This window comes from Hippocampus zosterae, chromosome 2 (genome assembly GCF_025434085.1).
Source record: "Hippocampus zosterae strain Florida chromosome 2, ASM2543408v3, whole genome shotgun sequence".
NCBI classification, from domain to species: Eukaryota; Metazoa; Chordata; class Actinopteri; order Syngnathiformes; family Syngnathidae; genus Hippocampus; species Hippocampus zosterae.
The window spans coordinates 33,479,422-33,506,237 of record NC_067452.1 but is presented as its reverse complement, the minus strand read 5'-3'; the positions used below and the strand labels follow the sequence as shown (position 1 = coordinate 33,506,237).

Sequence of the window (26,816 nt, the reverse complement as noted above, 5' to 3'; positions counted from 1 at the left end):
GCGCGCTGTCTATGACACTTTAAACTTTTTCATTATAAATGTCAAAGAAATAAACATAAACTCGCTGAAGATCAAACTTGCGAATTTGACTGAAATGTTCAGGCCGGCATTCATAAATCGTATTGTTTTGTGTTTTTTGTTATTGTAAAGTGTCCTTGGGTGTCTTGAAAGTCGCTTATAAATAAAATGTATTATTATTATTATTATTATGATTATGGACCTGTAATGCAGCTACGCATAAAACCGCTAGGAGGTGCTCTTTTACCACATAAACTCGACTAGTCAACGTGACTGGCCTTCCTGCGCGGAGTTTTGCATGTTCTCCCCGTGCCTCCTTGGGTTTTCTCCGGGTAGTTCGAGTCCGCGTTCCTCCCACATTCTAAAAAAACACGCAGGGTACGTTGACTGAACCCTCGAAATTGCCCCTAGGTGTGATTGTGTGCGCGAATGGTTGTCCGTCTGTGTGTGCCCTGCGATCGGCTGGCACTTTAGGGCGAGGTCGGGTAAAATCCAACACCTGGCAGTTTAGGGTGTACCATGCCAGCTGCTCGAAGACAGCTAGAATAGGCTCCAGCACGCCCGTGACCCTCGTGGCCAGAAGCGGAGCAGATAGATGGATGCAATATTGTACTTGAAAGGCAACTGACCCCAAGTGGTAGTTCACGCAAACAGCACAGACGTGACAGACAAGTGTTGCTCTTTTGGACTAGTAGCCTACATTTCCCATCAAGTCTACAGGGAGGGCCCACATTTTTTTTTATTTTTTTGTGCTTTCAGTTTGCACTGCATCAGCTGGATGAGGACGCGCAACGGCAGCCTCTGTCACTCTCCGGGCGAAAGTACACTCTTTTTTTAAAATTTTGATTTAATACTTATTCCAAAAGCGTTTGATAAATATTTTAGAGTTTTAGATCAAAATTATCGGGGAAAACCACCCTACTCGGCACTGTTACGTTCCTGAAATAGTTATTCCAAACACATTTTTAAAAAACACATTAGAACGCGTTTTCCGCCTTCTCTCTTGGAAGACACTTGTGGCGTTCAGCATCGGACTAAAGCTTTTTAGTTGGACAGAACAGCTCGCCAACGCCTTTCTGGACTCCTTTACAGCTCGGCGACTCTCCCCGCGACCCATGAGCCGCTGAAAAAAAAAAGCACCAGACGACGACATCGAGGAAAAGTAGTTTGAAAGTCACGATGGGTTGCACCATCAGCGCCGAAGACAAAGCTGCCGTGGAGAGGAGCAAGATGATCGATAAAAACCTGCGAGAAGACAGAGAGAAGTTATTGAGAGAAGTGAAGCTGCTTTTACTCGGTAAGAATCGTTTTGTACTTCGAGGCTTTGACGCAACACGTCTTACCTCAGTCGAATTGGGGGCCGGTGCGCTAACTTGCGCCTTTCAATGAGATTTAAGTGCAGTGCCTTGGTGTGGAACAGATGTTTCTTCATCTGTTGAGACTTGATCGACATAAACCAGATATTGGTGAGGTGTCTGGCAGAAGTAGGCCACAACTAGCTGCAGTCAAATCTGCACTGGACGCTTCTGAGTCAAAAGTTTCCTGAATGACACATCCAGTGGTGCCTTGACTTTCGACTTGAATTCGTTCCGTGTTTCTAACTCAGTATACTGAAATATAAAGCCAAATATCCCCGTTAAAAAAAAATGCTATTTTCACCCTCTTGCACCCTTTCCTCCTTAAAACGGGGTTAGGGTTAGACACGGTAATAATCATGGTTTGAAGAATGAAACTAATGCTGTATAATATAAAACCCAATCAAACATAAACGAGAATATAAAGAAATAATTGGTTTCATGAATTGTTATTGCTGTACTGGAGAATGTGTTAATTTTGTGCCTTTAATGGGCGTGACCTCGGGACTGTCTGCGTGTGAGTGGCCGTGAGTGTGAGTTGTGACCTACAGCAGCTCGCTGCAAGCGTTTCTCATTTTGTATTTATTTATTTTTTTGGACTGGCTCGTTGTATAAAAACCTGAAAGAGCATCAGAAACTGTGGCTTACCTTGCCAACATACGACGGCATAACCCTGCCTTGATTGTTCCATTTTTGTTCACTTTAATCAAGCGTCCTAACATTTTTGTTGGCAACATAAATTTTTAAAATCAGCCAACCAATGGCTCATGACTCGAAAAATGTGTACCTTGAAGCACTCTTAAGTCCAAGTATCACTGCATAAGGCAAACTTCTCACTCGTATAAATGGAAAATGCATGGTTATACCCCACCTGACATCTCCTCAATTTGATCATGCGTTCCAATATACAAGTGCATGAAACTGGAGCACAGTTGTGGAAGTTGGTCAATGTTGTGTTCATTTCTGACATTTGTGAGGATTATCGCTGTCAACCAAATGAAGATGTTCCAAAGAATACTGTGACCTATTTTCTGTGCGCAAATGATGGATCAGTTTCTAGAAAGGGAATTAGCTGAGCTTCACTAAAACGTCTCACTTTTAAGAACAATTCATCATGATTTCCTGGATTGCATTTTCCATTTATTTTTAATGTCTGTTTAAGTGGCTTACACAAGTACCAATTTTTTATCACGTGCATCGATTAATAAAATATGAGTAATCCTACACATGACAAAGAAAACTATCGGAACAGGTGCATACTGTTGTTAAAGCGTTATGTACTCGTGATGACCATCACAACACCTCAAACACATACCGTAGTTTCCAGACTATAAATCACTCCTGAGTATAAGTGACACCAGCCATAAAATGCATAATAAAGAAGAAAAAAAAACACATAAGTCGCATAAGTGGTGGAAATATATTTGATAAAATCCAACACCAAGAACAGACATGTCATCTCGAAAGTAAAATAAAAATAGAGAACAGGCAGTGGCAAAAATATCCCATGACTCACTACCATAAAAACATTTTTTAAAAAGATTTCAACAATTGTCTTTTATTAAATGCATTTCAGACAGCTCATAGAAAGCAGCAGGAGGGCATAATATATGTTCCTTCATTATTTTCATGTGAAAACTGCCCATCATGTCAATAATACAATCCAGGACACACACACACACACCAATAATAGTGAACAAAAATCCTCTTCAATTTTCAATGGTAATCATCAAAACCTATCGTAATAACATGTGGTCAAAAGAAATGCCTTGTTGTCATTTAGATGTTAACCGATTTTCCTGAGAATCCATTTTTAGTCCCCGAATGTACAAACATTGCATTTAGTTCCTTACTTTTTTCATCCAGGAGCTAGTGGCAACACAAGACATTACATATTTGACAAGACCGTATCACATAATATATATGGCTTGGTCCATCTTAACATGCACACACACACTGACGCTATTGGCTGGCATCGAGTTCAAGTTCAGGGTGTACCTCGCGCAGTGCCCGAAGACAGCTGGGATAGGCTCCAGCACGCCCGCGACCCTTGCGAGCATAATCGGATTAGAAAACGGGTGGATGGACACACTGACCCTGTCATTGAGAAGCACGGACATGCAGAATTGATTGAATGGCAATCTTCTTGGGGCATTGGTAATGCTTTCTCTCTAAACAGAAATGTTCTGAAACCAGCTTTCCAAATAAACCAGAAGTGACCTCTTTTTGGTTCCATATCTATGCTTGTTGGAAGTCGGTTCTGCTTGTCATCTCTTGGCAGGACTTATTGACTTGACCTAAAAATGCAACTAAATATATTTGGATGTTAAACATCAGAGCAATGAGAAAGATTGGGAATTAAAATAAAGCTTTGAATCAAAACCAGACCAAAGGGGAATATGTTTAATGTTCCTTGAATCAGGAGGGATCCAACGCACGCAGTTTAAGGTGGAGCCTTCCTGATTTAAGGGCTCTCCTTCTCTTGACACCACCGGCACCACTCGAGGCTATTTCTGTCCTGTGCGAGGCAATCAATAACAATGTTTAATGTTCCCTACAACAGATTGGTAAATCAACTGCAGAGCTTTAATATAAACACAGATTCCAATCGGCAACTTGTACTCAGCAGGTGGGTGTTAGGCAGAGTGGTAGAAGGAGATAGGTTTGGTAGGGTGTGTACTTGAGGTAGTTGTTCGGACAGAGAGGCGCAGATGAGTAGAGGGTAGTTATATTTGTAGGTAGGCCTACAGAGATGGTTGGGGAAGTCAGTCAGATATCAGGTTCTTGGATTTCAATTCAAGTCAAGTCAACAGTATTTCTAGAGCACTTTCAAACAGCCATCGCTGCATACAAAGTGCTGTACATGGAGCGATTTAACATGCACAATAAACAGTAAGACAAATCGGTAATAAAGGCGGTAGAAAGCACCAAGCAGTAAAATCAAGGACAAATCATGCCGAGTCGAACGCCAAAGAATACAAGTGAGTTTTGAGGAGGGTTTTGAAGATGGGCAGCGAGGAGGCTTGCCGAATGTTCAGTGGAAGGTCATTCCAGAGAGAGGGACCAGCAACGGAAAAGGCTCGATCCCCTCTGAGCCTCAGTTTAGCTCTTGTTACCTCTAACCAAGACTGGTCCACAGACCTGAGGCGCCAGGCAGGTGTGTAGGGGCGGATGAGCTCAGAGAGGTAAGGTGGCGCGAGATTATTCAGAGATTTGAAAACAAAGAGGAGGATCTTGAAAATAACTCTAAAATGAATGGGGAGCCAGTGAACGGATGCCGGAGTGGGAGTTATGTGCTCCCTCTTACGAGTACCAGTCAAGAGGCGAGCAGCGGCATTCTGGACCAGCTGAAGGCGCTTAATGGAGGACTGGCTGACTCCAAAGTAAAGGGCATTGCAGTAATCGAGCCGGAATGTGACAAAGGCATGAATTACTGTCTCAAAGTGTTCATGTGAGAGGAGAGGTTTTATTTTGGCCAGCTGTCTAAGGTGAAAGAAGCTGGATTTAACAACGTCACCAATTTGCCGATCGAGTTTGAAATCACTGTCCAGTTTAAGGCCCAAGTTTGAGACCGTTGACTTAAGATAAGGAGACAGGGGGCCCAAGTCTACAGGCTCAGTCAGCCAGATGCATCCTGTGCGGCTTAATGTTGAAATTCTGTAAAAGTTTGTCATGGGAAGTGAGTCTCCCACCCCTGTCATTGCAACACCTCGAATGTCTAAATCATTTGCGTAAACCGTCACTATTGGTCTCTCTCTTCCTACAGAGGAGACTTGGACAACAATGATAGCCACTGCTATATGCACCTCTGTAGTTTCTTTCTATTGTATTATTATTCTTATTGTATATTAAATGTACATGTATATCATATTGTATATGAAATGATGATATTGTATTATATAATAAGGATTAAGTTAGCATGGGATTTCTTGGGTAAATGAAAACCGATTTAACAATGTGTTCTTACATCAAAATTGCGGACAAAAGCACGTTGCTCCAACAACTTTGCACATTTTGACCGTACATGACACCTTCGGGCTCAAGTCAAAATAAACTTTAGAGTTCAATAAAAACATTCACGTTTCATGATGAGGTGAGAGCAAAATAAGTGCCGTGGCTCAAATATAATTATTGTTTGTCTCATTTCCAGGTGCTGGGGAATCGGGGAAAAGCACACTTGTCAAGCAGATGAAGTAAGCATAAAACACACGAGGTTGATTTTGTTTTGGGCCCTGTTGTCTGCGGTAACAAAAAGAGTTCATCAATGCGGAAACGAGAGAGCAGACTCATTCCGATGCACCGGGGCAGAGCGAAAAGCCTATTTTGCACAGCATGTGAAACAAAGGCCACCGAGGCCGGTCATAGCCTGGCAAGACATGAATGGGCTGCCCCAGTTCCCACATTAGACATGCTGCATGCTCACAGGAGCTCAAATGACAGCTTGCTCTGAAATCTTGCTGATCGCTAACATGTCCCACTTGAGCTGGAGTCATTCTTCACCGTGTTAAATATTTATACGAGCTGAAAGCTTGTTTTTTTGCTTTAATTGCTAGAATCATTCATGAAGATGGCTACTCAGAGGAGGAGCGCAGTCAGTACAAAGTGGTGGTCTACAGCAACACCATCCAGTCCATCATGGCCATCATCCGGGCAATGGGACACTTAAAGATCGACTTTGGCGACGAGGCCCGGGCGGTGAGCTAACAACACTGAGATATTTCAAAACGTAAACGTGTCATGAGCTGCATATGACGCAAGGGAATGCGTGTGTTCCCAGGACGATGCCCGACAGCTCTTTGCGCTCGCCAGCTCGGCAGAAGAAGGGACGATGTCAACGGAGCTCAGCGGCGTGATCCAGCGGCTGTGGGCTGACAGCGGCGTCCGGGCCTGCTTCGGCCGATCGCGAGAGTATCAGCTCAACGACTCTGCTGCATAGTGAGATCCATCTTAGCAGTTTTATTGGTTTTCGCTGAACTACATGCACAAATCTGTGGAAAACAGGAATGAAACATCCGTACGTTATCTGAACGGATTTATCGTCACAAAGGTCACGGGCGTGCTGGAGCCTATCCCGGCTGTCTTCGGGCAAGAGGCACAATCACACCTAAGGACAATTTAGAGTGTTCAAATTAACCTAACGGCCCGGTAGTCCAGTGGTTAGCACGTCGGCTTCACAGTGCAGAGGTACCGGGTTCGATTCCAGCTCCGGCCTCCCTGTGTGGAGTTTGCATGTTCTCCCCGGGCCTGCGTGGGTTTTCTCCGGGTGCTCCGGTTTCCTCCCACATTCCAAAAATATGCATGGCAGGCTGATTGAACACTCTAAATTGTCCCAAGGTGTGAGTGTGAGTGCGAATGGTTGTTCGTCTCTGTGTGCCCTGCGATTGGCTGGCAACCGGTTCTGGGTGTGCCCCCGCCTGCTGCCCGGAGACAGCTGGGATAGGCTCCAGCACCCCTCGCGACCCTAGTGAGGATCAAGCGGTTAAGAAGATGAATGAATGAATGAATGAAATTAACCTACCGTACATGAGTACCCAGAGAAAACCCAGGCAGGGACGGGAGTTTCCGGAGCCCGAAATCGAACACGACCTCTGCACTGTGAGGCGCATGTGCTAGCCAGTCAAGCATCATCCCGCCAGGAATGAAAAAGCAGCCACTAAATATTTCATTCTGTTTGCCGTATTGCCTCCTCTCAAGCTTCACTTTGGTTCGCACTTTATTTATACCACAGGAATCCTCAATGGGATCTGGTGACATTCTTATCAGTCTTTCCATAGCTTTATTGCTACGTTCCATCTCGTCAGCTTTTAATAAGAGGAGCGTTTCTTAATCGTCGGTACAGTGTTTCCACTTGAACCAAAGGAGGCAAGACGTGTCTTGTTTTTAAAGGTCGCTGTGTGCTCACTTGTTCCTCACTCAATCGCATTCCTCAGCAAGAGGAGAGAAGCAACACTTTGAGCGATTTTGCGACCATGTGCAATTTATTGTGCTCCAAGGAAAGCGGGACTTGAAGCATTCATCTCGTAAACCGAAACACTTGTTGAATCTAAAATATTGGCTTATTTTTTTTGTTTTTTGTTTTGTTTCTGACCACAAGAGCAATAGTGCTTACTTTCACCTGAGCCAATCCCAGCATTTTGGGGCAATAAATGGTACACCCTGATTGCCAGTCAGATACACGGCACGTCCAGTAATCTCCCATATATTTGTTGTCTTACTATTCACCAAAAGCGCTCTTTATCTAAACTCCAAAAAATGACATAAGATGTCGCCAAAACCCCGCCTAACAAGGAAAGTAGTCCACTAATTTGGGTCAAGTGTATGGCACGGAGGAGCGACGGCATCTTTCATCAGTTAAACTCTATAACATCTAAGAACGTTCCAATGTTACTTGACGGTGAAGAAAGGTTTACTGATCGCAACGTTTTGAACCTGGAACAGATTTTCAGTTGCTTACGATAAGTGTAATGGAATCTACCGAGATCTACTTGTACCTGTGCTGTCATCGAGTATCAGAAACGTTGCTTTCAGAGTTGACGGATTCTATTATTAGAGGTGCCAATTGCGAATAATTCATTACAGTCATATGATTGTATTATGACGCATTATGATTTTTAATCGCGTTAATTTAAATTTTAATCTCTAACTTTATTGTTTCTGTATGTGGGTTGCCTTTTCATAATATCCCTTTTCATGTGTTGGCTTCCTGTGTTCGAGTTGTTGAGGGTTGGTAAACAACTGTCAGTCACAGCCTGCATTTGTTCAAGTCTGTTTACAAACAATGAAAGACTTTATAATGCCACTTTTTCTGTCTTTTGATCTGCCTCAATAATGTAATGAATTAAACATGAAAATAGGGGTTTTCTTAGCACTTTTTAGATAAGATTTAAATATAGATTAATTACAGCAATTAATTACAGATCATAATTAATTAATCTCTCAATGTTTTTTAATCGTTTGAAAGCTCTATCTATTATGATCTGCAGTGTGATCGCCTGAGCGCACCTTGACCATATTTCGTTACCGCAGCTACCTGAACGACTTTGACAGGCTCTGTCAGCCCAACTACATCCCGACCCAGCAGGACGTGCTGCGGACGCGTGTCAAGACCACAGGCATCGTTGAAACTCACTTCACCTTCAAAGAGCTCTATTTTAAGTGAGTAAAAGCTACACGTACACCTAACTGGGCGTACAAATAGCCAGCATGTTTTGTGCCATGCATTTGAGAGTTTCTGCATTCAAATCTCAGCATCCCTGTGCTGTGGTTGCTCTTATGTTTGTCTTTTTACAAACGTATCACGCAAAGCGAGACGAGTGGTTTGACTTGTTTTCAGATGTGCAGGTGGTGATGGATGATAGATGATTTATTGTCTCTTTGTAGTCAAAAACGAGTGACTGGCGCCACGTATGTGCGCAAAGGAAGCGTAGTAGTATTGAAAGAACAAACAATAATTATAATAATCTGAACTATGCCGTATGAAATCCAGCACAAATCACATTGACCTCCAGATGAGGTTATGGCATGCATAAGAAGGAGAAAATTTATTTCGGCCATTATATATCAGGAGAAAAAGTATATGTTATCAATGAATGGGCAGAAGTAGAGTTTATGAAATTAAGCCACAGTATGTTTGTGTTGTAAACGTGAAATAAACAGTTATATTTATTCATCACTAAATAAATAACTAAATGGTTAATGAGCTTAATATAAATTTTGATAATTCAGTTTTACGAATATTTCATATATCAAATTTGAAAAAAACATCCAATATGAGGATTCAATATTTGTATGAAATCATATAGTGTGAAAATGAAAAATGGGGATCATAGCAGCTATTTTTCCAGTCGTTTCCAAGTCAAATTTCCTTATGTCGCCGTTAATAACAGAAACATCTCCAAGGGTTTCGCATGCCCACACTTGACAAATATCAACCACATTCCTGGATCTAAACCCCCCCGTCAATCAATCAATCCAATTTTATTTATGTAGCTCTTTTCATACATAAAAATGCAGCTGAAAGTGCTGTCCAATTAAAAAGATCCAAAATACAACAAACACACACACACACAAAACACAACACGTGTCCTCATAATCAACATTAAAAAGCGCATGGCTAGGAACAGAGAAACCTTGAAAAAAAAAAAGCACCCAAGTGAACATATCTACAAGAATGACAGCCACCGCGGCCCCCAGTGTGCCCCCCACCCCCGCCGTGATCTCTCTCTATCTCTCTCTGTATGTACATATATATATACATATATACACACACATACACATTTTCTTACAACTGACAGTTTTTAGAAATACTGTACAGAACATTTCGTCGCCATTGTGGGTTATTTCATTTGAGAAAATTTGGCAAGCTGTACAGCGACGAGGTGTGGACACTGTTGACAATAGTCTACAGTCCCAAAACTAATCAGGATTTAGGACACAATGTACTGTCAAAAAACATCTGTGAAATTGTGAAGCCGTGTCATAGCCAGGCCTCTTATCTCATGATTGTTTTTTTTTGGTTTTGTTTTGTTTTTGTTTTTTTTTTGCTTGTTTGCTTTCTCTAGTCAGATTAAATATTTTTGTGTTTTTGACTAATTCCATTGTTGTTTTTTCCACAGAGCACATTTTAAGCCTGTGCGCGATTTAATCGAAATATATTCCACCAGATTTTATCTGCAACAAACTGTTGGCTGTTATCATGACTTAAGGAGACACATTATAACAGAAAGTTAGCCACTCATATTCTTAAGAATTCGGTTTGCATGGCCTTGAAAACTGAAATGATATTTATGCAGCCTTGGTTTCTGTGTGTGCAGGATGTTTGACGTGGGGGGTCAGCGCTCAGAGAGGAAGAAGTGGATTCATTGCTTTGAGGAAGTCACAGCCATCATTTTCTGTGTTGCTCTCAATGACTATGATCTGGTCTTGGCTGAGGATGAGGAGATGGTTTGTTCGTTTTTCCTTCCCCGTCTCGAATTTGAACAGGTGTCGACGGCCATGTGAGAGGCCATTATGTTGCTCTTTCTTTCCCTTCAGAACCGCATGCATGAGAGCATGAAGCTGTTTGACTCTATCTGCAACAACAAGTGGTTCACAGACACCTCCATCATCCTCTTCCTCAACAAGAAGGACCTGTTTGAGGAGAAGATCGACAGGAGCCCGCTCACAATCTGCTACCCGGAGTACACAGGTAGCAGATTACTATTGGCTCATTCACCATTTCATGCACAAATAACAATAACCGGATAAACTTGAGAAGCTGTCCACTGCCGTAACCTGCAGTCCCTGTAAGAGTAAAGATGTACCGCAGGCATCTCGCAATTTTTGCGTCACATCGAGTTGCTTTGTATATACCGTATTTTCACGACTATAAGGCGCCATTAAAAGTCTAAAATTTTCTCCAAAATGGACAGAACGCCTTATAAAGCGGGGCGTCTTTTATATGAGCTGAGTTCCAAAATCTGGCTGAGACACGACACGCTGTTTATATAGAGAAAAGGCGGAAGTGAGGTCGGCCAATCAGTGAAGTGCGGAGAAGAGGTCGGCCAATCAGTGAAGCGCGTCCGTGCACTTATATATAAATTATGGAGAGAGAGAAAATGTGTACGTGAGTGACGACACAATTGTTCAATTCACGACACAGAAGATGACGACTTTGATGGCTTTCTGAGTGATGATTGAGCAAAAAACGCGAGTACCTTGTAAATAAAATACACCCGAACTCAGTTCTGCTTTCGTTGCCTTTTTAAAAACGTGTTTTAGCTTTGAGCTTCAGTGTATGCTTCAAGCGAACGTGTTAGCGAACGTGTTAGCATGCATGCATGCCGTATGTTTAAGCGTATGTTTTACCACTGTAAAACTGCGCCCATTAGTACACTGTGCGTCCTGTGTATGTGTAAAATACAGAAATGTCACCCATTAATGAGACTGCGCCCAACCGTATGGTGCGTCGAATAGTCGTGAAAATACGGTACCTTAAATGTATCATGTTAGGAACAGTGTATCCAGCTGCGTCTCACAACACGTTGCGCTTCAATTTGCGCTACATCTTTACTCTTACAGGGACTGCAGGTTACGACAGTGGACAGCTTCTCAAGTTTATCGCTTGATGGGATTCTGGCAATTGGATTTTCTCTTCCGTTCAACTCATGGGAAGCCTCGTATGTCAGTCAGAACTTTGATTATGTCGCTGTTCACTGGTGGCCAATACCACTCCTCTGTGAAAGAACAGGTGGTTTGGCCATCTTTCGGGCTTTTTCCGAAAGACGACACAAATATGTGGAAACAAGTAGCTGTTCAATAGGTTATACAGAAAAAAATTGTGCCAATGGTAAATTGGAAATGGAATACGGGCTGTTTGTAATTTCAATCAGTTTTTCCATTGATGGTTGGGGGGGGGGAATGAGATTGTCTCATGCTGTTGTCATATTTACCAATTAAATCACATACACCACACACATCTGCAAAGCACCGAAACTGTCTGCCTGCGACTCAATCAATCCACCGAAATCCCGTTACACCATTTACACCACCACTTAGACCTGCTTTTAGCCAGTCTAAAATTTCGTCTTTTTGTCACCAAATTGCCAGACGCCCCGGGGTCACGACAGCTCCATCCACCACAGCGCCCAGTGAAGCAGTACGCGTTAACCAAATTTGAAAGCGTGCTGAACTAGGACGAAAATGAAGATACGCCTGAACTCACTCTACTTTCTATCGCCACATTGTAGCTGTTCCCGGCAAACTAGACTTGTCTCGACCCGTATCCTGAGGATATCTCATCCAATTTGAACTAAATGTATACAACATCAGAAGCTGTACTTTCAAGCTAATATAAGCAACATTTGATTCATACTCTGCATTTACCAGCCGCTCTATTCATACAAAACATTGAACAAGGAAAATCTATTTAACGTGTTCAGATGCATGCAGAAAAAAAAGATTGTGGTTATGAATGAAGTTTCCTTCAGACAGTTTCCTGAAATGTGTTAATTTCAGTGAGTCGTAAGATCATAGATGCGCCCGACCAGTGTTTCCTGTTGAGTTGACGAGGCTCCGCCCGCACCTAGATTGTTGATATTCCATTCTTGTGACCACAAACCAAACAGCATAACACAGCAGTGTTTTCAGTCTTGACTCTCAATAATACAATGTGATGTTGATGTGATGTTATCGCTGGCCTCGATAGAATGCATTGTACACATATTTTTAGTTCACTGTGTGTTTTTTTTGTTTTTTTTTTTAAACCACTCTGCTGTTTGTGTTGCCCATTTTTATTACTTTTTTTTTTCGGTGTGTGTAAAGGTGAGAATTCGTACCAGGAAGCAGCAGATTACATCCAGGTCAAGTTTGAAGACTTAAATAAACAAAAGGACAGCAAGGCGATCTACACCCACTTCACTTGCGCCACGGATACCAAGAACGTGCAGTTTGTGTTCGACGTCGTCACCGATATTATCATCAAAATCAACCTGGGGGATGTTGGGCTCTACTAAGCCACAAAAGGTGAGAGCAGCACAAACTTCACAGCTTCAGCATTTCTGCTCAGTATCACAGACTAGCTTGATGATCGTGGACCGTGTGTGCGTTCACGCGTTTTCATTGGGAAAATTGTTATGAGCAACTTTGCGGGATATTGTGTGATCTTTATTCGGGTTCAGGTACCATATTTTCTGCACTAAAAGGTGCACCTAAAATAATTCAATTTTCTTAAAAGCTCACAGTGCAATTTATAATCCGATGCGCCTTGTTTATGGTCATTATGGTAATATGTCAACCCCAAAATGGCTCCTTGGTCGAGACATGCTTACATCACTGAGTTCAAACTTAAGGCGATCGGTTTCGCAGTTGAACACGGAAATTGAGCAGCTAGCGGCAAGAGAGTTCAACATTAACGAATCAATGTTATAACTTGCTGTTGGTTAAGTGAACTGTGTCGCTGCTTTATTAACTAAATTTTACTGACATGTGATCGTTCTGTTGGTGTTTCCTTCAGCGTAGCTCCATCTAGTGGATGCATTGTAGATTGCGTCTTACAACGCGGTGCGTCCTATATAGGAAAAAATTACAAAATAGGCCATTCATTGAAGGTGTGCCTCATAATCCAGTGTGCAAAATACGGTAATACGTTATTTATTTTTTTAATACAGAACAATGAGTAGGGTTTACAGGATTTGTTTATTTTTGACTTCTTACTGCTTTGAACATGAAAAAAACAAACTTTAACAAGGAAGCAAAAAAAATAAAAAATGACATAACACATATTTTATCTGTCATATTTGTTCCAGGTGTCTCAAGGGGACTCTGGTCGTCTTGACTGCTATGTGTTGTCTGCATAAGGTGCAGTGCAGTGTTTTACACAAGGACAAAGACGGTGCCGTCTGCACCAAGTGTCGCATCCACCATTGTGTGGACCTGCTTCATGATACCTTTTAGCCTTGGCAGGATTTTTGCTGGGATGGAGAGTTTGGTGAGAGCGGCTAGCCAAGCAATCCCTGCGAGTTCTTTGCTTGGTCTTTGTATTCGGGGCAGGTAACCGACAGCGTTGAACACCTTACAGTATGTCTGTTTTCACACAGAAGCAGCTTATATGTTAATTCACTTCATCCGGTTAAATGTTTTTCTTGCAAGTAGTTGGATTACATAGCTGTTATTTTGAAATTGGCTCCCAGTGTTGCCTTGGCGTCTTTGAATGCCAACTTTCATAGGGGACATTGTTTTATATATACGTCCTGGGTTCACTTAGCATGACGTCTAATAGATTCCACAGCGGCACAATATGACTTTTGATTTTATCGAATGATATCAAGGAAGATTGTGCAATTTCTTGGCTCATATTTTTTCATATACCCCCCCCCCCCAAAGATTAAAAAGTGCATATTTGTTTAACAGCTCTCACTTCATACTCAGGAGTCCTTTATTCTTTCTCTCGTGTCTTGTTCAAAGAAGGTCGATCAATCATTTTTCCCATTTGGAATTTGCATGTCTTTGCTCTGAATTTATATTGGCTCATTTTAACATCATTAGCCGAGAGGAAGAAAAAAAAAAGCTGCCCTCCCCTTTGAATCGTTTAAAATCAAAACCTCCCACCAGATCGCTGATGTCCAACTTGAAGACTTAAAAACGGCCACTTCCAAACAAAGCACCGAAGGTTGGAATGGAAATGGAAAATGGGATTTATAGGGACACGTTTGAAGCGTGATGACCTGTTGCCCGTGTAGTACAACACACCGTAAACATGAACGAGGTCGCCTGCCCGCAGTGAAAGACAGCAGGCAATGCTCAAGCAACACATGTAAATATTGCTATTTAACAAGGCAAGAAAATGTACTTTCACAGATGCATATAAAGAAACAAGAAGGGTATTTGGTGACTGCTATGCGCATCTTTGATTACTGTGTTGCACCACGTCTCGAGCGGCTTTGAGAACTGATAAAATTGAAGAAATTTTCTCCATAGTGTACATCACCAAATTCCATCCATGTTCTGATCCGCTTGATCCTTACAAGGGTCAACGACAATATTTGTAGCACATGTTCCCCTTCGCTACCACCCCCATTCCGAATTCTTTTTCCCCCACTGACAACTATTCTCGGGACGCATTTTGGTCCGCTGTCAGCATTTACACTTTTGATGCGACTGCTCTGCTTAATGGATATAAATACTCCGCTTATCACTTGTTGGAAATTACAGGGTTTTTTTTTGGGGGGGGGGTTGCTTTGCTTCATTTGTGAATTGTACTTTCATGAAAGTTTTCAATTGATCAAAAATAAAACATGAATGTTGAATTGAATGAATATGTTTCTTAAAGGGTGCCACGGCGACCGACTGGTTAGCGCGCCAGCCTCACAGTGAAGGGGGTCCTGGGTTCGATTCCAGCTCCAAGCCTTCCTGTGTGAAGTTTGCATGTTCTCCCCGTGCCTGTGTGGGCTTTCTCCGGGTACTCCGGGTTCCTCCCACATTCCAAAAATAATGCATGGCGGGCTGATTGAACACTCTAAATTGTCCCCAGGTTGAAGTGTGAGCACGAATGTTTGTACGTCTCTGTGTGTGCTGCGATTGCCTGGCAACCGGTTCAGGGTGTCCCCCACCTACTGCCCGAAGGCAGCTGGGATAGGCTCAACAAGAATGACTTCCACTCGCACTTTATGGCCCAAATCAGTCCAAGAACGTCAACAAAATGATTTGCGGCGCATCATAGCTGCTTGATGCTTTTGACTGAGTAAAAACAAGAAACACATGGAGAGAGAGATGCGGGATGCAGCTTTAATTCACTCCTCTACATTTCATAAGAAAGGACAAACTGTCAATTTTCATTCCCTTTTATCATAAAGCATATACAGTATATATAACGTGCATTTTATTATTGTTCAAAGCAGTTATGAATTAACTATGTACAATGTTTCTCTAGCATGTTCGCATATCACAAACGTATTTTTTCCTCCTTATAATGTCGGGTGTATCGAAAACATCAGCACTATTTTAAATGAGATACATGTTTGTAATCTGGTCATTCTGCAAGCATGGTGAATCATTTCACATATTTGCCCCCCGCAACATTTTACAGTAATATCAAGACCACAGAGACTACGGTACTCAAAAAAAAAAAAACAACAAAAAAACAAAGTTGCTACAGAAAAACGTTATTCTTTAACTCTGGGTTCATTGTCTTTTTTGATTCAAAATACCTTATTCCGAATCAAACTGCCGGGAAATTTGCAAAGGAAGCAATGAGGGGCTTCTTCAAATTCCTGTTTGTTTGGGTTTTTTTTTTTGCAACTGAGGAACCAGTAAAACGTGAATGTCCATTAGGTCGGGAGTGTCGACCAAGTTGAACGTGCGCTGTGTGGCAGGAAACATGTTAAATGGGACAGTCACTTGGCATGAACACAATGAATAGAGAATCCTTGCTGCTCCATTGGTACACATTTCAGTTCATGCCAGTATGTGAGGGACAGAGTGAAGTTCTGCAAAGACAAGGCAAAGCACAAATTCAGTTCAAATAGTTTGGCTCAAATATACTATACAGTCTTCAAATTTGGTGTTTTCGACCCTGCCTATTGTTTCAATGCGCTACTTCTTTGGACGGAGGGCCCATTGGCATCCAATATGGAGATCGAGGCCACGGCTATGCGCTGAAAAAAATGCTCAGGTGAATTTGCTCTATTTTATTTCATTAAGTGAGCTGCAAAAAAGGTTATGCCTTATTGGCCCGAATATAAGACGGCTCTGATTGTAAGACAACCCCCTCATTCAAATCTTAATATCTGAGCATTTAAATATGTAAACTAAAGTGCAATCACATTCGTAAATGAATGGCTTCTGGTTTTTGAAATGTAAATTACATCATAACTTCACCTCAGCTGCCGATTAACCTGGCCGATCTTCGACCCACTTTTCTCCAGATTGTCGCTACGTTTCTCCATTTTCTGTTATCTCTTCTATTATTTTCTTTTCTTTGTTATTTTTATTTTTATTCTTCGTGACAGGGGTTCACTTTGGCCTGGGGAGTCAATGATATCTGGCGCCATCTTGCGTCGTGAATGGGTATAATGTCTAGACCCCGAATATAAGACGACCCCCATTTTTTCAGTCTTATTTCAATGCAAAAAACACCGTATTATAGTCAGGCCAATACGGTACAATAAATATGTTATTATTACAATGTTAAAATGAACAATTTCGCCTTATATTTTACGTGCGCATATTTAACTCTGTTCTTTTGTTTTGTTTTATTTTATTTTAACCTCATCTCCGGATGACCTGGCTCATCTGCCTCTTTTCAAAATCAAGGTGGCCCTTAACCATCAAATGTTCAAAAACCCTTGGCCTACCTGAAAAGTACAACAAAGAACACAATGTGATGCTTTTCTTGTTGGAAAATGAGGCCCCTGAATAACGGATATAATAAAGGAGCACCCTAATTTATAGGTTTACTAGAATTAGACACTGGACTCTTTTAGGGGGGCCTTTATATACATTTTCAAAGTTTTCTCACTAGCAAGCGTGACTAATTTATCATGCTAATGCTAATACTCCATTTTGCACAGCTAATATTTTTCATTGCTGTCCCATTACCAACAGTTCATTTAATTTCTTTCCCATTTGGATTCGTGAGCCCCCCCAAAAAAACTGATTTTGATGTCGAGATCATAGGGCGTCACCTCATATCCGATGCTCTTCCTCATCTTCTGCAGTTATTAATGGCCCCTCGCTTTTTGAGACAAGACTCCGATTGAATTATGTGCGCCGTGTCATGTCTGGGCCCTCACCTACATACGACTTTGGGGCTGCTTAGAAGAGACCGCAGTCCTTAAGGTTCTCCTTGATAATGATGTCTGTGACAGCGTTGAACACAATTTCAACGTTCTTTGTGTCTGTGGCACAGGTCAGGTGGGAGTAGATTTCTTTCACGCCTTTCTTCATGTTCAGCTCCTCAAACTGCAACTTGATGTAGTTGCTGGCGTCGTCGTACGTATTGGGGCCTGCAATACATTGATGTGAGTCGTATTCAAGATTCTTGGGCACAGAGCTGGCGGGTACTTTTAAGTAACAATTTGTAAGAGCATGATTTTGACAAAGCGGCTTCAGAAAATGTGATGGAACGTTGCCTAGGTTTTGCAAAATGTAGAATGGCAACCTCAAGCTAGCTAGCAGGTGCTAGCTAGCAAGGTGCTAGCTAGCAAGTCAGTGATTCCCAACCAGTGATAGATTATCAATCAGGTGTGCTGCGCCAAACTGTCCAATTTCACTTATGTGGCTCCAAAATGATTGTGTACTTCCTGCACATAATGTACATTTATTCATTTGTCTTCTGTCAGCGACATGCAAAGTGTAATGGCGGGCAGAACAATAACATATTCTTTCATGAGATCTCAGATGGAACACTAAACCTTTTTTCACCTGTCGCCATTGGTACAGAAGCTTTGTGTTGTATGAAATATGCCCAGATTTCGCTCCGAGCAAGCTAATTTGTGAGTAAATTGGCACAAAAACCATAGTTATTTAGCATGTATACTTTTAGGGACATTTTCGTTTGATGGTTAGCCATGAGTAAACTGTAAATGTGTCTTGGCTCAATAAAGACTGAGAAACACTGAACTCAGATGTATGCGGTGTTTGTAAAACACAGACTACTGCACACCAAAAGAATCAGAAAAAAATCAGATGTGTAAAAATAACAGCAGATAAGAGTTTTACAGTTGCTCCCAAATCATGTGTTTGGGTTATTTTGGCTAAACATTTGGGTTTACCATCGTAGTCCGGGAAGCAGATGCTCAGGTGCACCTTCTTGATCTTCTCCTCAAAAAGATCCTTCTTGTTGAGGAACAGAACGATGGAGGTCAGCGCAAAGAACCTGTGGTTGCAGATACTGTTGAATAAATGGAGGGACTCGTGCATTCGGTTCTGAAAGGTTAAAGTGAGAGCGCGTCAGTGACTGGTTTGATTTAGGGTCCTTCTTTGCTGTACAACTCGCGGCCCAACTCACCACTTCGTCGTCCTCTACCAGCACCATGTCGTATGCGCTGAGGGCGCCACAAAAAATGATACACGTCACGCCCTCGAAACAATGGATCCACTTCTTTCTCTCGGACCTCTGGCCTCCCACATCAAACATCCTGTACACCAAAGAGGCTGTTAGTGTCCCGCTTGTGAGCTTGGCATTTTTTTTCCCATCCCTCTCTCACCGGAAGTGAAGCTCTTTGCAGGAGAACTGTTCTTCAATGATACCAGTTGTCTTGACTCGAGATCGCAGCACGTCCTGCTCGGTGGGGAGGTAGTCCGGTTTACAGATTCTGTCCATTTCGTTGAGGTAGCTGAAACACAAACAGCACACTGTCACATTTGCGGAAAGCTGGCTGCTTGTACGTTTTTTAAGAATTGAAGATGCAAACTCACTAGCCGGCCGAGTCGTTGAGTTGGTACTCAGCTGCTCTTTCAAACCCGGCCTGCACACCAGAGTCCTTCCACAGTTTCAGGATGACGTCAGCCAGTTCGGGAGGCATTGTGCCTTCCTCGATGGAGTCGGACAAGTTCTGCAGTTTTTGTGCATTCTCCTGCAGTTTTGAGAGAAGGGAAAATCCTGTCAGAACCAAAACGCTGACATGAGATCCCTGAAGTGCTTATCGGGGAAGCTCTAAAACACAAGTGTTGAAGTTCAACCTCAATATTGTGGAAAAATAAAGTCATATTCAATGCAACATGCTGCCAACCACAACTCTGACAGAGGAAAAGTGTGATGACCACCACAGTTCTATGCAGTAGAATATGGATACATTGACAAAAACTCCAAATTAATAATGTACAAAGAGTGAGCTGCATTTATAGGAGTGCGAAGATGTTTATTCTTGGGACTGGTGAGTACCGTGCATATTTTTAAAGTTTTATATGCGGCGAATAACTCTGTTTTCTACCACTGAGAATCTTCAAAAGTCAGCCGTCGCCATCGTGTGTGATCAAATGTGAGTTGGATTTTTTTTATAGCTTCATTTTGTAATCTGGTAAAATGGAAAGTTGTTTCTAGATACAAAGAAGGGAGCGACCACCTGTCCTGGATCGGATTGCGCACTTTAACTTAAAGCCTGTGTGGTCTTAGTGTCATCAGAGACCTGTGCAGAGGGAGCGCCAAAATCAATCCCCAGCATCTCCATGCCTCTGATGATAGCCAGAGCAGACTGCAGGATGTTGCCATAAATGATGGATCTGAATTCCAACTGTTCCTCTTTTGTGTAACCACCTTGATGCAAAATCCTGTACACAAAAGTGGAGCGTAAGCAGTTTGGAAGCAAATGACACCACAGTTCGCCCGTCGCAGGATAGCACTGGTGATAGCCAATATGAATGTAAAAAGTCGCGTTCACATCAACTCTAAACAACAGTGACTCCAAAAAAGTGCCGACAAAGGAGGGTCAGCGGGTGTTTGGCCTTTTGAGTAAAGAGGGCGGGACATCTCGGCCGACTAACCACTCAGATTCCCGAAACGATGAGGGACACTATGACTGTTTCCTGCTAACGCTATGTGGATGAAATCACAAACGTAATTTAGTGTATGTTTACTTACTTCATTTGCTTGACAATGGTGCTTTTGCCAGACTCGCCAGCACCTGCAAGGAGTGGGGTGGGATAACGTTTAGCAGAAGCTGTTTCTCTTCAGCGTGGACGCGGTTCGGCCCATAAACGGCAGAAGAATTTATTTCGAGCAACTTAAAAAGGCACCCTTGCCAAAACTGACTAGAAATGTCGCTTCCTTCTCTGCCTGCTTAGTCACACGAAGGGCACGCATCTCAACCCTGGATTACAAAACAGCTCATCGAGACCGTTTGCAAAACAATTTACACAGTCCAGACACTTTGGGTATTCTCGTTTGTTTGCCTTTTTACAACTGCACTAATATAACGATGTCAAACTCACTTTGGTCTGGAGCCACATCGTAAGTTGCGGTTTCCCTCAGACAGCCATTATGAAAACCATAGAAATGTACCAGTAACTTCATATTATTAAATATGCACAATTAGCAATGTAGGTGAAGAAAAATGTTAATTTTTTTGTTGCGATTTTCTTGCGAAATGAAAAGAATGAACCCGTTTGACAAGAAACAAGGCGCTTTGAGTTTGACCCCTGCGCCCGAAAGCAACTTGACAATATCTCTGTAAGAGACTGCTGGATGCTTTGAATTTGATGTACTTTCTGATGGATTGTTTGAGTTTGTTTTACAGAATGCGGTGGCTCTCATGACAGTGGCGGGGTGCCGTTTGAAAGGTGCGCTGCTCGGATGACCGGGATGTGTCTGCAGCGAAGAAGGTGAAAGTCAAACGAATGTTCATTTTTTTGTACTGTATGTCATTGGAGGGCTCAGCAGAGGCCTCCGCAAGTGGATCTGCTCTAAACCCGTTCGCTAATTGGATTGGCGTATCGCCGCTGTGCTGTGATTCATTTAGATCGAAGGCTGTGATCTTTTAAGCGCTAACGTCCTTACATCAGAAATGAAACGTCTTTGCAGCTCTTTTGCGCACCCTTGTCACACATTCCGCGCTTCTCCGAAAACGCGGTGAAAATGTGAACATGTTAACTGGACGAATCTCGCTGACCAGATTATTGTTTTCGGTTTCCGTTCATTTACCATATTGAAATCATACTGAAAAAGTGGGGGTCGTCTTATATTCGGGGTCTACACATTATACCCATTCATGACGCTAGATGTCGCCAGATATCATTGAAGCGAATGCTGAACTTGACTCCCCAGGCCAAAGTGAACTCCTGCCACGAAGAATAAAAATAGAAATAGCGGTAGCACGAAGACGAAAAATAAAATATAGCGGTAAGAAGGAAAAGAGAAGAAAATAATAGAAGAGAGCACAGAAAATGGAGAAACGTCGTGACAATCTGGAGAAAAGTGGGTCGAAGATCGGCCAAGTTAACCGGCAGCTGAGGAGAAGTTATGATGTAATTGACATTTCAAAAACCAGAAGCCATTCATTCACGAATGTGATTGCACTTTAGATTTGAATGAGGCAAAATAGCGTGCTCTTTCTCTCAAATATATTGTTATTGTAATTTATTTCAGATGTACTGTAATCATTTTCTGTATAAAAATTAATTTGGTGTTCAAAAAGTCTTTTTTCAAACTTGAGTCTTGAAAAAGGTGGGGTCATTTTATAATCAGGGCCCTCTTCAGGCCAATACGGTAATTTGTTGGACTCGCTGTCTAATCTCTTTCATTTACTCTCCGGTGTGCCCAGGTGCCATCTTCCCAATCAATCTTCTTCTTACTCCACTATTATGTGTTTTCGCACAACAGCTTTGCCTCAAACTTGAATGATTTTCTCAATCCTGAAAGAATCTAATCAAAGAAAGACTTAAAAAATATATATATACCGGTATATACATATTTTTTACTTTCACTCCACGCTCGCCGTCTGACTCGCCGTAAATTTCCCTTTTGTCAGAAAATTCACTTCAAAAGTGATGAGATCTGAAAAGCGAGTGCCGTCTCCACCTGCACGAGAAACCCCCCGACGTGCCTTTCGGTGTTCACTTACCAAGCAACAGAAGCTTGACCGTTTTCGAGTCCTTGTCGGCATCCTCTTGCAGTTGCTTTTCCAACTCCTTTGACTTTTTGTCCTCGGCACTCGCTCCAGCGCCCATTCTTTCTGCCTCCTCACACTCAAGATCCTCAAGGAAAGAAATTTTGCCGGCCCTGTGTGAGCTGTTGCAGAGAATCCTGGTGTAGCACTAATCGTGCGAAAAGGCGATTTCCAAGCGGAAGGGGATTGGAAGGGAGGTGCTTGAGCTTTCCACACTTGGCTGGTCTCTCCTGAGTCAATGATCAGATGGGACCCCCGGTTCAGCAACTCTTGTCTCGCGCAAAGCCAGCCCTTAATTCCCTCTTTTTAAATCCCTTAGTAAGGAGAGGCCTCTTCCTGATTGGCCAGTCAATCTCATTAGTCTAATGAAAGTGAAAGATAGCAAGGAAGTGGAGACGACATTCTCAACACACTAAATTGTTAGGAGTTGTCGATAATTTTTTGGTGGGGAATCCTAACAAACAGTCTGATATATTATTATTTATATTGTTTTAATGTTATTTCTGTGATGAATATTTTTATATCGTATTTTGTCACTGCAGAAAGCAAAGGATGTGCCGCCAATTTGTCTATTCTTTATTTGCAGCGACAGTACACGTGAATTGATGACCTTTGCGGGCTACCTCTGTTTAGAGAAAACATGATGACAAAAAAAAAAAACGGATTCAAAAAGGAACAAGTGTGTCGGCGCATTCAACAGTCGCATTCGCTGCCCGTCGGACGCTCGTCTCAAGTCACATGGACGATGCAAGAAGGGAGGCATTAAAGTCTCCTAAACTCCTTACAAGTTAAGACGTTTAAATCTCAGGTGGTGCGGTGACTGCTAAATAGAGCAACTGCCGCCGGGTCGCTTTCTTTGGTTGGATGCGAGCGTTAGCATGACCTAAATGCGTGTGCTGTAGGTTACATAATGTCCCTTTAAAACAAACAGCGTGTGATTAATGTCTTGTGAGAGATTTTATGAGGTGAAGATGAATGTTGGCTTTGGCAACAGGCCCTCCGTGAGCATTGAGCCACATCAGCTTCCAGCTGCGCATGTTGGGCCATCTTACTCTGACGTGCTGTTTTAAGTTGGATCCAGATAAGGATGCGGTATATTTTGGGCCACGCGTGACGTCAGAAGCCTTTGTAGCATTCATGTAATTACTTGTACTTTAGTGTCCCAAAGTGAGGGAACTGTTGCATTTGACGTTTGTCATGAAAGTTTTGTCCTTTTTGAGAAAGGCTTACATTTGAAGAGTTTGAAGAAAACGCAGATATCTCTCATTTTGGGGAAAAGAGGTCTTTGATGTCATTTCAACACAAAAAAAACTCCCAACAGATTTTTTTTTTCTCGAAAACATTCACACATCTGTTTATGGTACCTTAGTCAGGGAGGTGACCGAGATCCCGATGGTCACTCCGTCTCTGTGGAGAAAGGAGAAACTCTGAGAAGGACAACTCTGGAGCACTCCACCAATAAGGCCTGTATGCTAGAGTTGTATGGCAGCCCACAAGGAGTTCCCCAAAAGGATTCTCAGAGAAAGAAAATGTTCTGTTCTGATGAAACAACAATTCTATCTCTGTAGACGGGCATCTGTGCACTCAGCATGATAATGGCCGCAATGGGCTTCATTTTTGTTCCGAGGCAAGGATACCCGTAGTCTACCTTGTGTGGAACCACGATGTGCCTCAGTGAGCAATCCGACACATGGAGCTGCCGCGCCCCATGGCGCATCTCTTAATTTGGTGACTAAGAGAAGAGAAAGTTTTAGACCACATAAAAGCAGGTCTAAATGGTGGCGCAGGTGGTGCATTTGTTCAAGGCAAAAGCAGACAGATTGATGGGCGTGTTGTATGTTTCATTCAATTATATGAGAGCGGTGTGAGACGATCTCTATGAATCATTGTAGACTTCGCCTCATTCAATGAATTATAATTATTACCATCTTTAATTGCATCCCCCTGACCCGGTGGCACCAATATGGGCGGTGGGGTTTCGAATGGATGCACGGTCAAAAGTGCAAGGTGGTCTCCAATCACTCACGTCACATGGATGATTTGTCTACATTGTCAATCTTGTGATTGGCAAGGTAATCACTTGAAGGTGGACTGAACCCCACTTCTGTTCATGTCCGCTTTTGACTTGAGAGCTCAAACATTGTCCACTCATGTCACTCTGTTAGGCATGTAGTGCTAATTGCACGGGGCAGGTTGCTTGTGGCTTGGACGCTTCAAAACGGGTAACTACGCTGGCACATCGAGTGATGGCGACCAATCCCATTAGCCCGGGGATGGCGTAGCCCCACTTTCTGATCAGTCTCTGCGGCACTGATCTGTTGACAAGATTACTCGGAGCGCTTCAGCTCAAGCACAGAGGCCAGGGATTAACACTTGTCATTTTGGTCTGCAAGTTACAATCTGTGGTGTATTAATGCAAAACGTTGTACCGAGTCGTCAAAGTGCTTAAAGGGCATAACGGCATAGTGATTGGTGCTTGACATGTAGAAAGGACAGAGTTGAGTGTGGAGTGTGTCTCCTCTTCAATGTTGGTGCTTCATTAAGGTTGGACTACACTTGGTTCCAATCAGTGAGGAGTTCAGATCGATTTTCTCCACGTTAATCTCTCAGTCTGTCAAAGACAGTGGTGTACGTACTCTCATTGATGCTCTCTGCATCACTGCTGCCATGATGTCACATTTATACGTGGTTGCGACCTCTGCAACTTCAGCACTGAATCCCGAACCCTAAGACCCTAATCCCCTAACCCTATCGCTAATTCCAACCACTACCCCTAGCCCCTAACCCTCAACCTAACCCTAACAGCTAACCCTAAACATCACGGCAATGCTAGCCCTAGCCCTAATATCTAACCCTAACCCGAACCTAACCCTTACGCCTAACCCTAATCGATAACCCTAACCCTGTCACTAACCCTAACTCTAACATAACCGTAACCCTAACCCTAATCCTAACTTTTTTACCCTAACCCTAACCCCTAACCCCTCACCCATAACCCTAACTAGAATGCTAACTACTTTCCCGAACCCCTGACCCAAACCTGAACCCTAACCCTGACCCCTAACCATTCACACACACAACCAAAACACATCAGAACAATTAACCCGCCATGCATATTTTTGGAATGTGGAAGGAAATCAGAGTACCCAGATAAAATCCACGCATGCACAGAGGTAACAGCCAAACTCCACACTGCAAGGCGGATGTGCTCACCAGTTGTCCACCCTGCCACCTAGGGGACATTGGTGGTTGGAAATTATTTTTATTGATCTGATTTTTTTAAACATTGTACAAAAAAAGCATTTGAACAGGGGTGTATACATTTTTATATCCACTTTACCATCAGATTATTATCTTCTATTCATGCTTTTTTGTTGTTTTTGTTGACCCCTCTCTCTATCTGTCGCCGCTCAATACTTTCTGGTGAAATTCTAAATGTTGATTACAGCAGAAGTAGTCCAGGCCTATCTGTTGTATAGAAAAACTGCTCCCAAAATAAAACAAGACCCACAGACCACCTGTACTGCTAGAAAACAAAGTCATTTTAGCTACAATTACACAAGTGAATGTCCTCAAAGATCTAGTTTGTCAATGCAAGTAAGGGGGAATTAATGAAATCATGATAATACCAAAAACATTTTAACAGTTTATAGAGGTATATTATAGAGGTAAACCATGTTTGTTCACATGGTTTAACTTGCAATTGCATTGCCTATTGATGAGGTGCTGCTCCTACAATTTCCCCTTCTCCTGTTGCTCAATACCGTGACTTCTGCATACTACAACTAAAATAATAAGGATATTGGAGTCACTTTTTTTGAACAGCTCATCCTCTCATGATCTCATTGGATTTTAGTGACTAATGACTGTGAGTAGGACTCTGTTGTGTCCAAGGTCAGTTTTGATGGCACCTATGTTGCTTTTGCCGCTACCGGAGAGGGATTAGCCACACAGACAGATTAACTGGAGAGGGAAGTGGACTCAGGGTGATTTAACACAAGGAAACACTTCATTAAGTTCGTGTTTGTCCGCTCATGTTTGACATAGCATCACATTGACTTGCAGGATGTTATCAATCAAGAAAATTAAGAACTTCCACTTGCTGCTCTTTCAGGGGAGAATACAAAATCGCACACACTAGCCATTATTACATATAATAATACATCGGGCCAATATTGTAAATTATCATGCCCCTCGTTCATTCAGAGGCAAAGACCAAAGAAAGGCAACTGACTCTTGTCTGACTAGCACATAATGTGATCAAATGACTGAAGAGTGTCTTGATGTTCATTTATTTGAGAGAAGTTACAGTACTTGTATGTACTACCATAATCACCTTTGCTTTTACATAGCATGATTGTCA

General features: G+C 42.4%; 2 protein-coding genes across 3 annotated transcripts; one reads left to right on the top strand and one right to left on the bottom strand.

Moving 5' to 3' along the window:
- The first annotated feature begins 584 nt into the window (after window positions 1-584).
- On the top strand, window positions 585-15,995 carry gnai3 (guanine nucleotide binding protein (G protein), alpha inhibiting activity polypeptide 3). Of its 2 annotated transcripts, XM_052057390.1 has the most exons (10): window positions 585-839; window positions 1,111-1,315; window positions 5,524-5,566; window positions 5,927-6,068; window positions 6,151-6,308; window positions 8,400-8,528; window positions 10,187-10,316; window positions 10,407-10,560; window positions 12,675-12,875; window positions 13,658-15,995. In XM_052057390.1, exons 2-9 carry the CDS (start codon window positions 1,198-1,200, stop codon window positions 12,863-12,865), a joined length of 1,065 nt encoding a protein of 354 aa, XP_051913350.1. In that variant the 5' UTR covers window positions 585-839; window positions 1,111-1,197; the 3' UTR covers window positions 12,866-12,875; window positions 13,658-15,995. The 2 variants fall into 2 exon arrangements, with proteins under 2 accessions (XP_051913350.1, XP_051913349.1); XM_052057389.1 differs by having other exon boundaries at window positions 586-1,315.
- Window positions 15,614-22,742, bottom strand: gnat2 (guanine nucleotide binding protein (G protein), alpha transducing activity polypeptide 2). Its single transcript, XM_052057391.1, has 9 exons — window positions 22,409-22,742; window positions 20,431-20,473; window positions 19,979-20,120; window positions 19,269-19,426; window positions 19,058-19,186; window positions 18,859-18,988; window positions 18,623-18,776; window positions 17,642-17,854; window positions 15,614-16,336 (listed from the first exon to the last, which is right to left on the bottom strand). Exons 1-8 carry the CDS (start codon window positions 22,512-22,514, stop codon window positions 17,664-17,666), a joined length of 1,053 nt encoding a protein of 350 aa, XP_051913351.1. The 5' UTR covers window positions 22,515-22,742; the 3' UTR covers window positions 15,614-16,336; window positions 17,642-17,663.
- Window positions 22,743-26,816: the final 4,074 nt, after the last annotated feature.

Excerpts from the sequence above, each read along its gene's own strand:
- gnai3 (XM_052057390.1), top strand. The coding sequence starts at position 1,198 with ATGGGTTGCACCATCAGCGCCGAAGACAAAGCTGCCGTGGAGAGGAGC. Across the intron at positions 10,317-10,406 it reads TGGCTGAGGATGAGGAGATG|AACCGCATGCATGAGAGCAT; the intron begins GTTTGTTCGTTT and ends CTTTCCCTTCAG. Across the intron at positions 10,561-12,674 it reads CTGCTACCCGGAGTACACAG|GTGAGAATTCGTACCAGGAA; the intron begins GTAGCAGATTAC and ends GTGTGTGTAAAG.
- gnat2 (XM_052057391.1), bottom strand. The coding sequence starts at position 22,514 with ATGGGCGCTGGAGCGAGTGCCGAGGACAAAAAGTCAAAGGAGTTGGAA. Across the intron at positions 19,427-19,978 it reads TTGGCGCTCCCTCTGCACAG|GAGAATGCACAAAAACTGCA; the intron begins GTCTCTGATGAC and ends TCAAAACTGCAG. Across the intron at positions 19,187-19,268 it reads CTCAACGACTCGGCCGGCTA|CTACCTCAACGAAATGGACA; the intron begins GTGAGTTTGCAT and ends TTTGTGTTTCAG.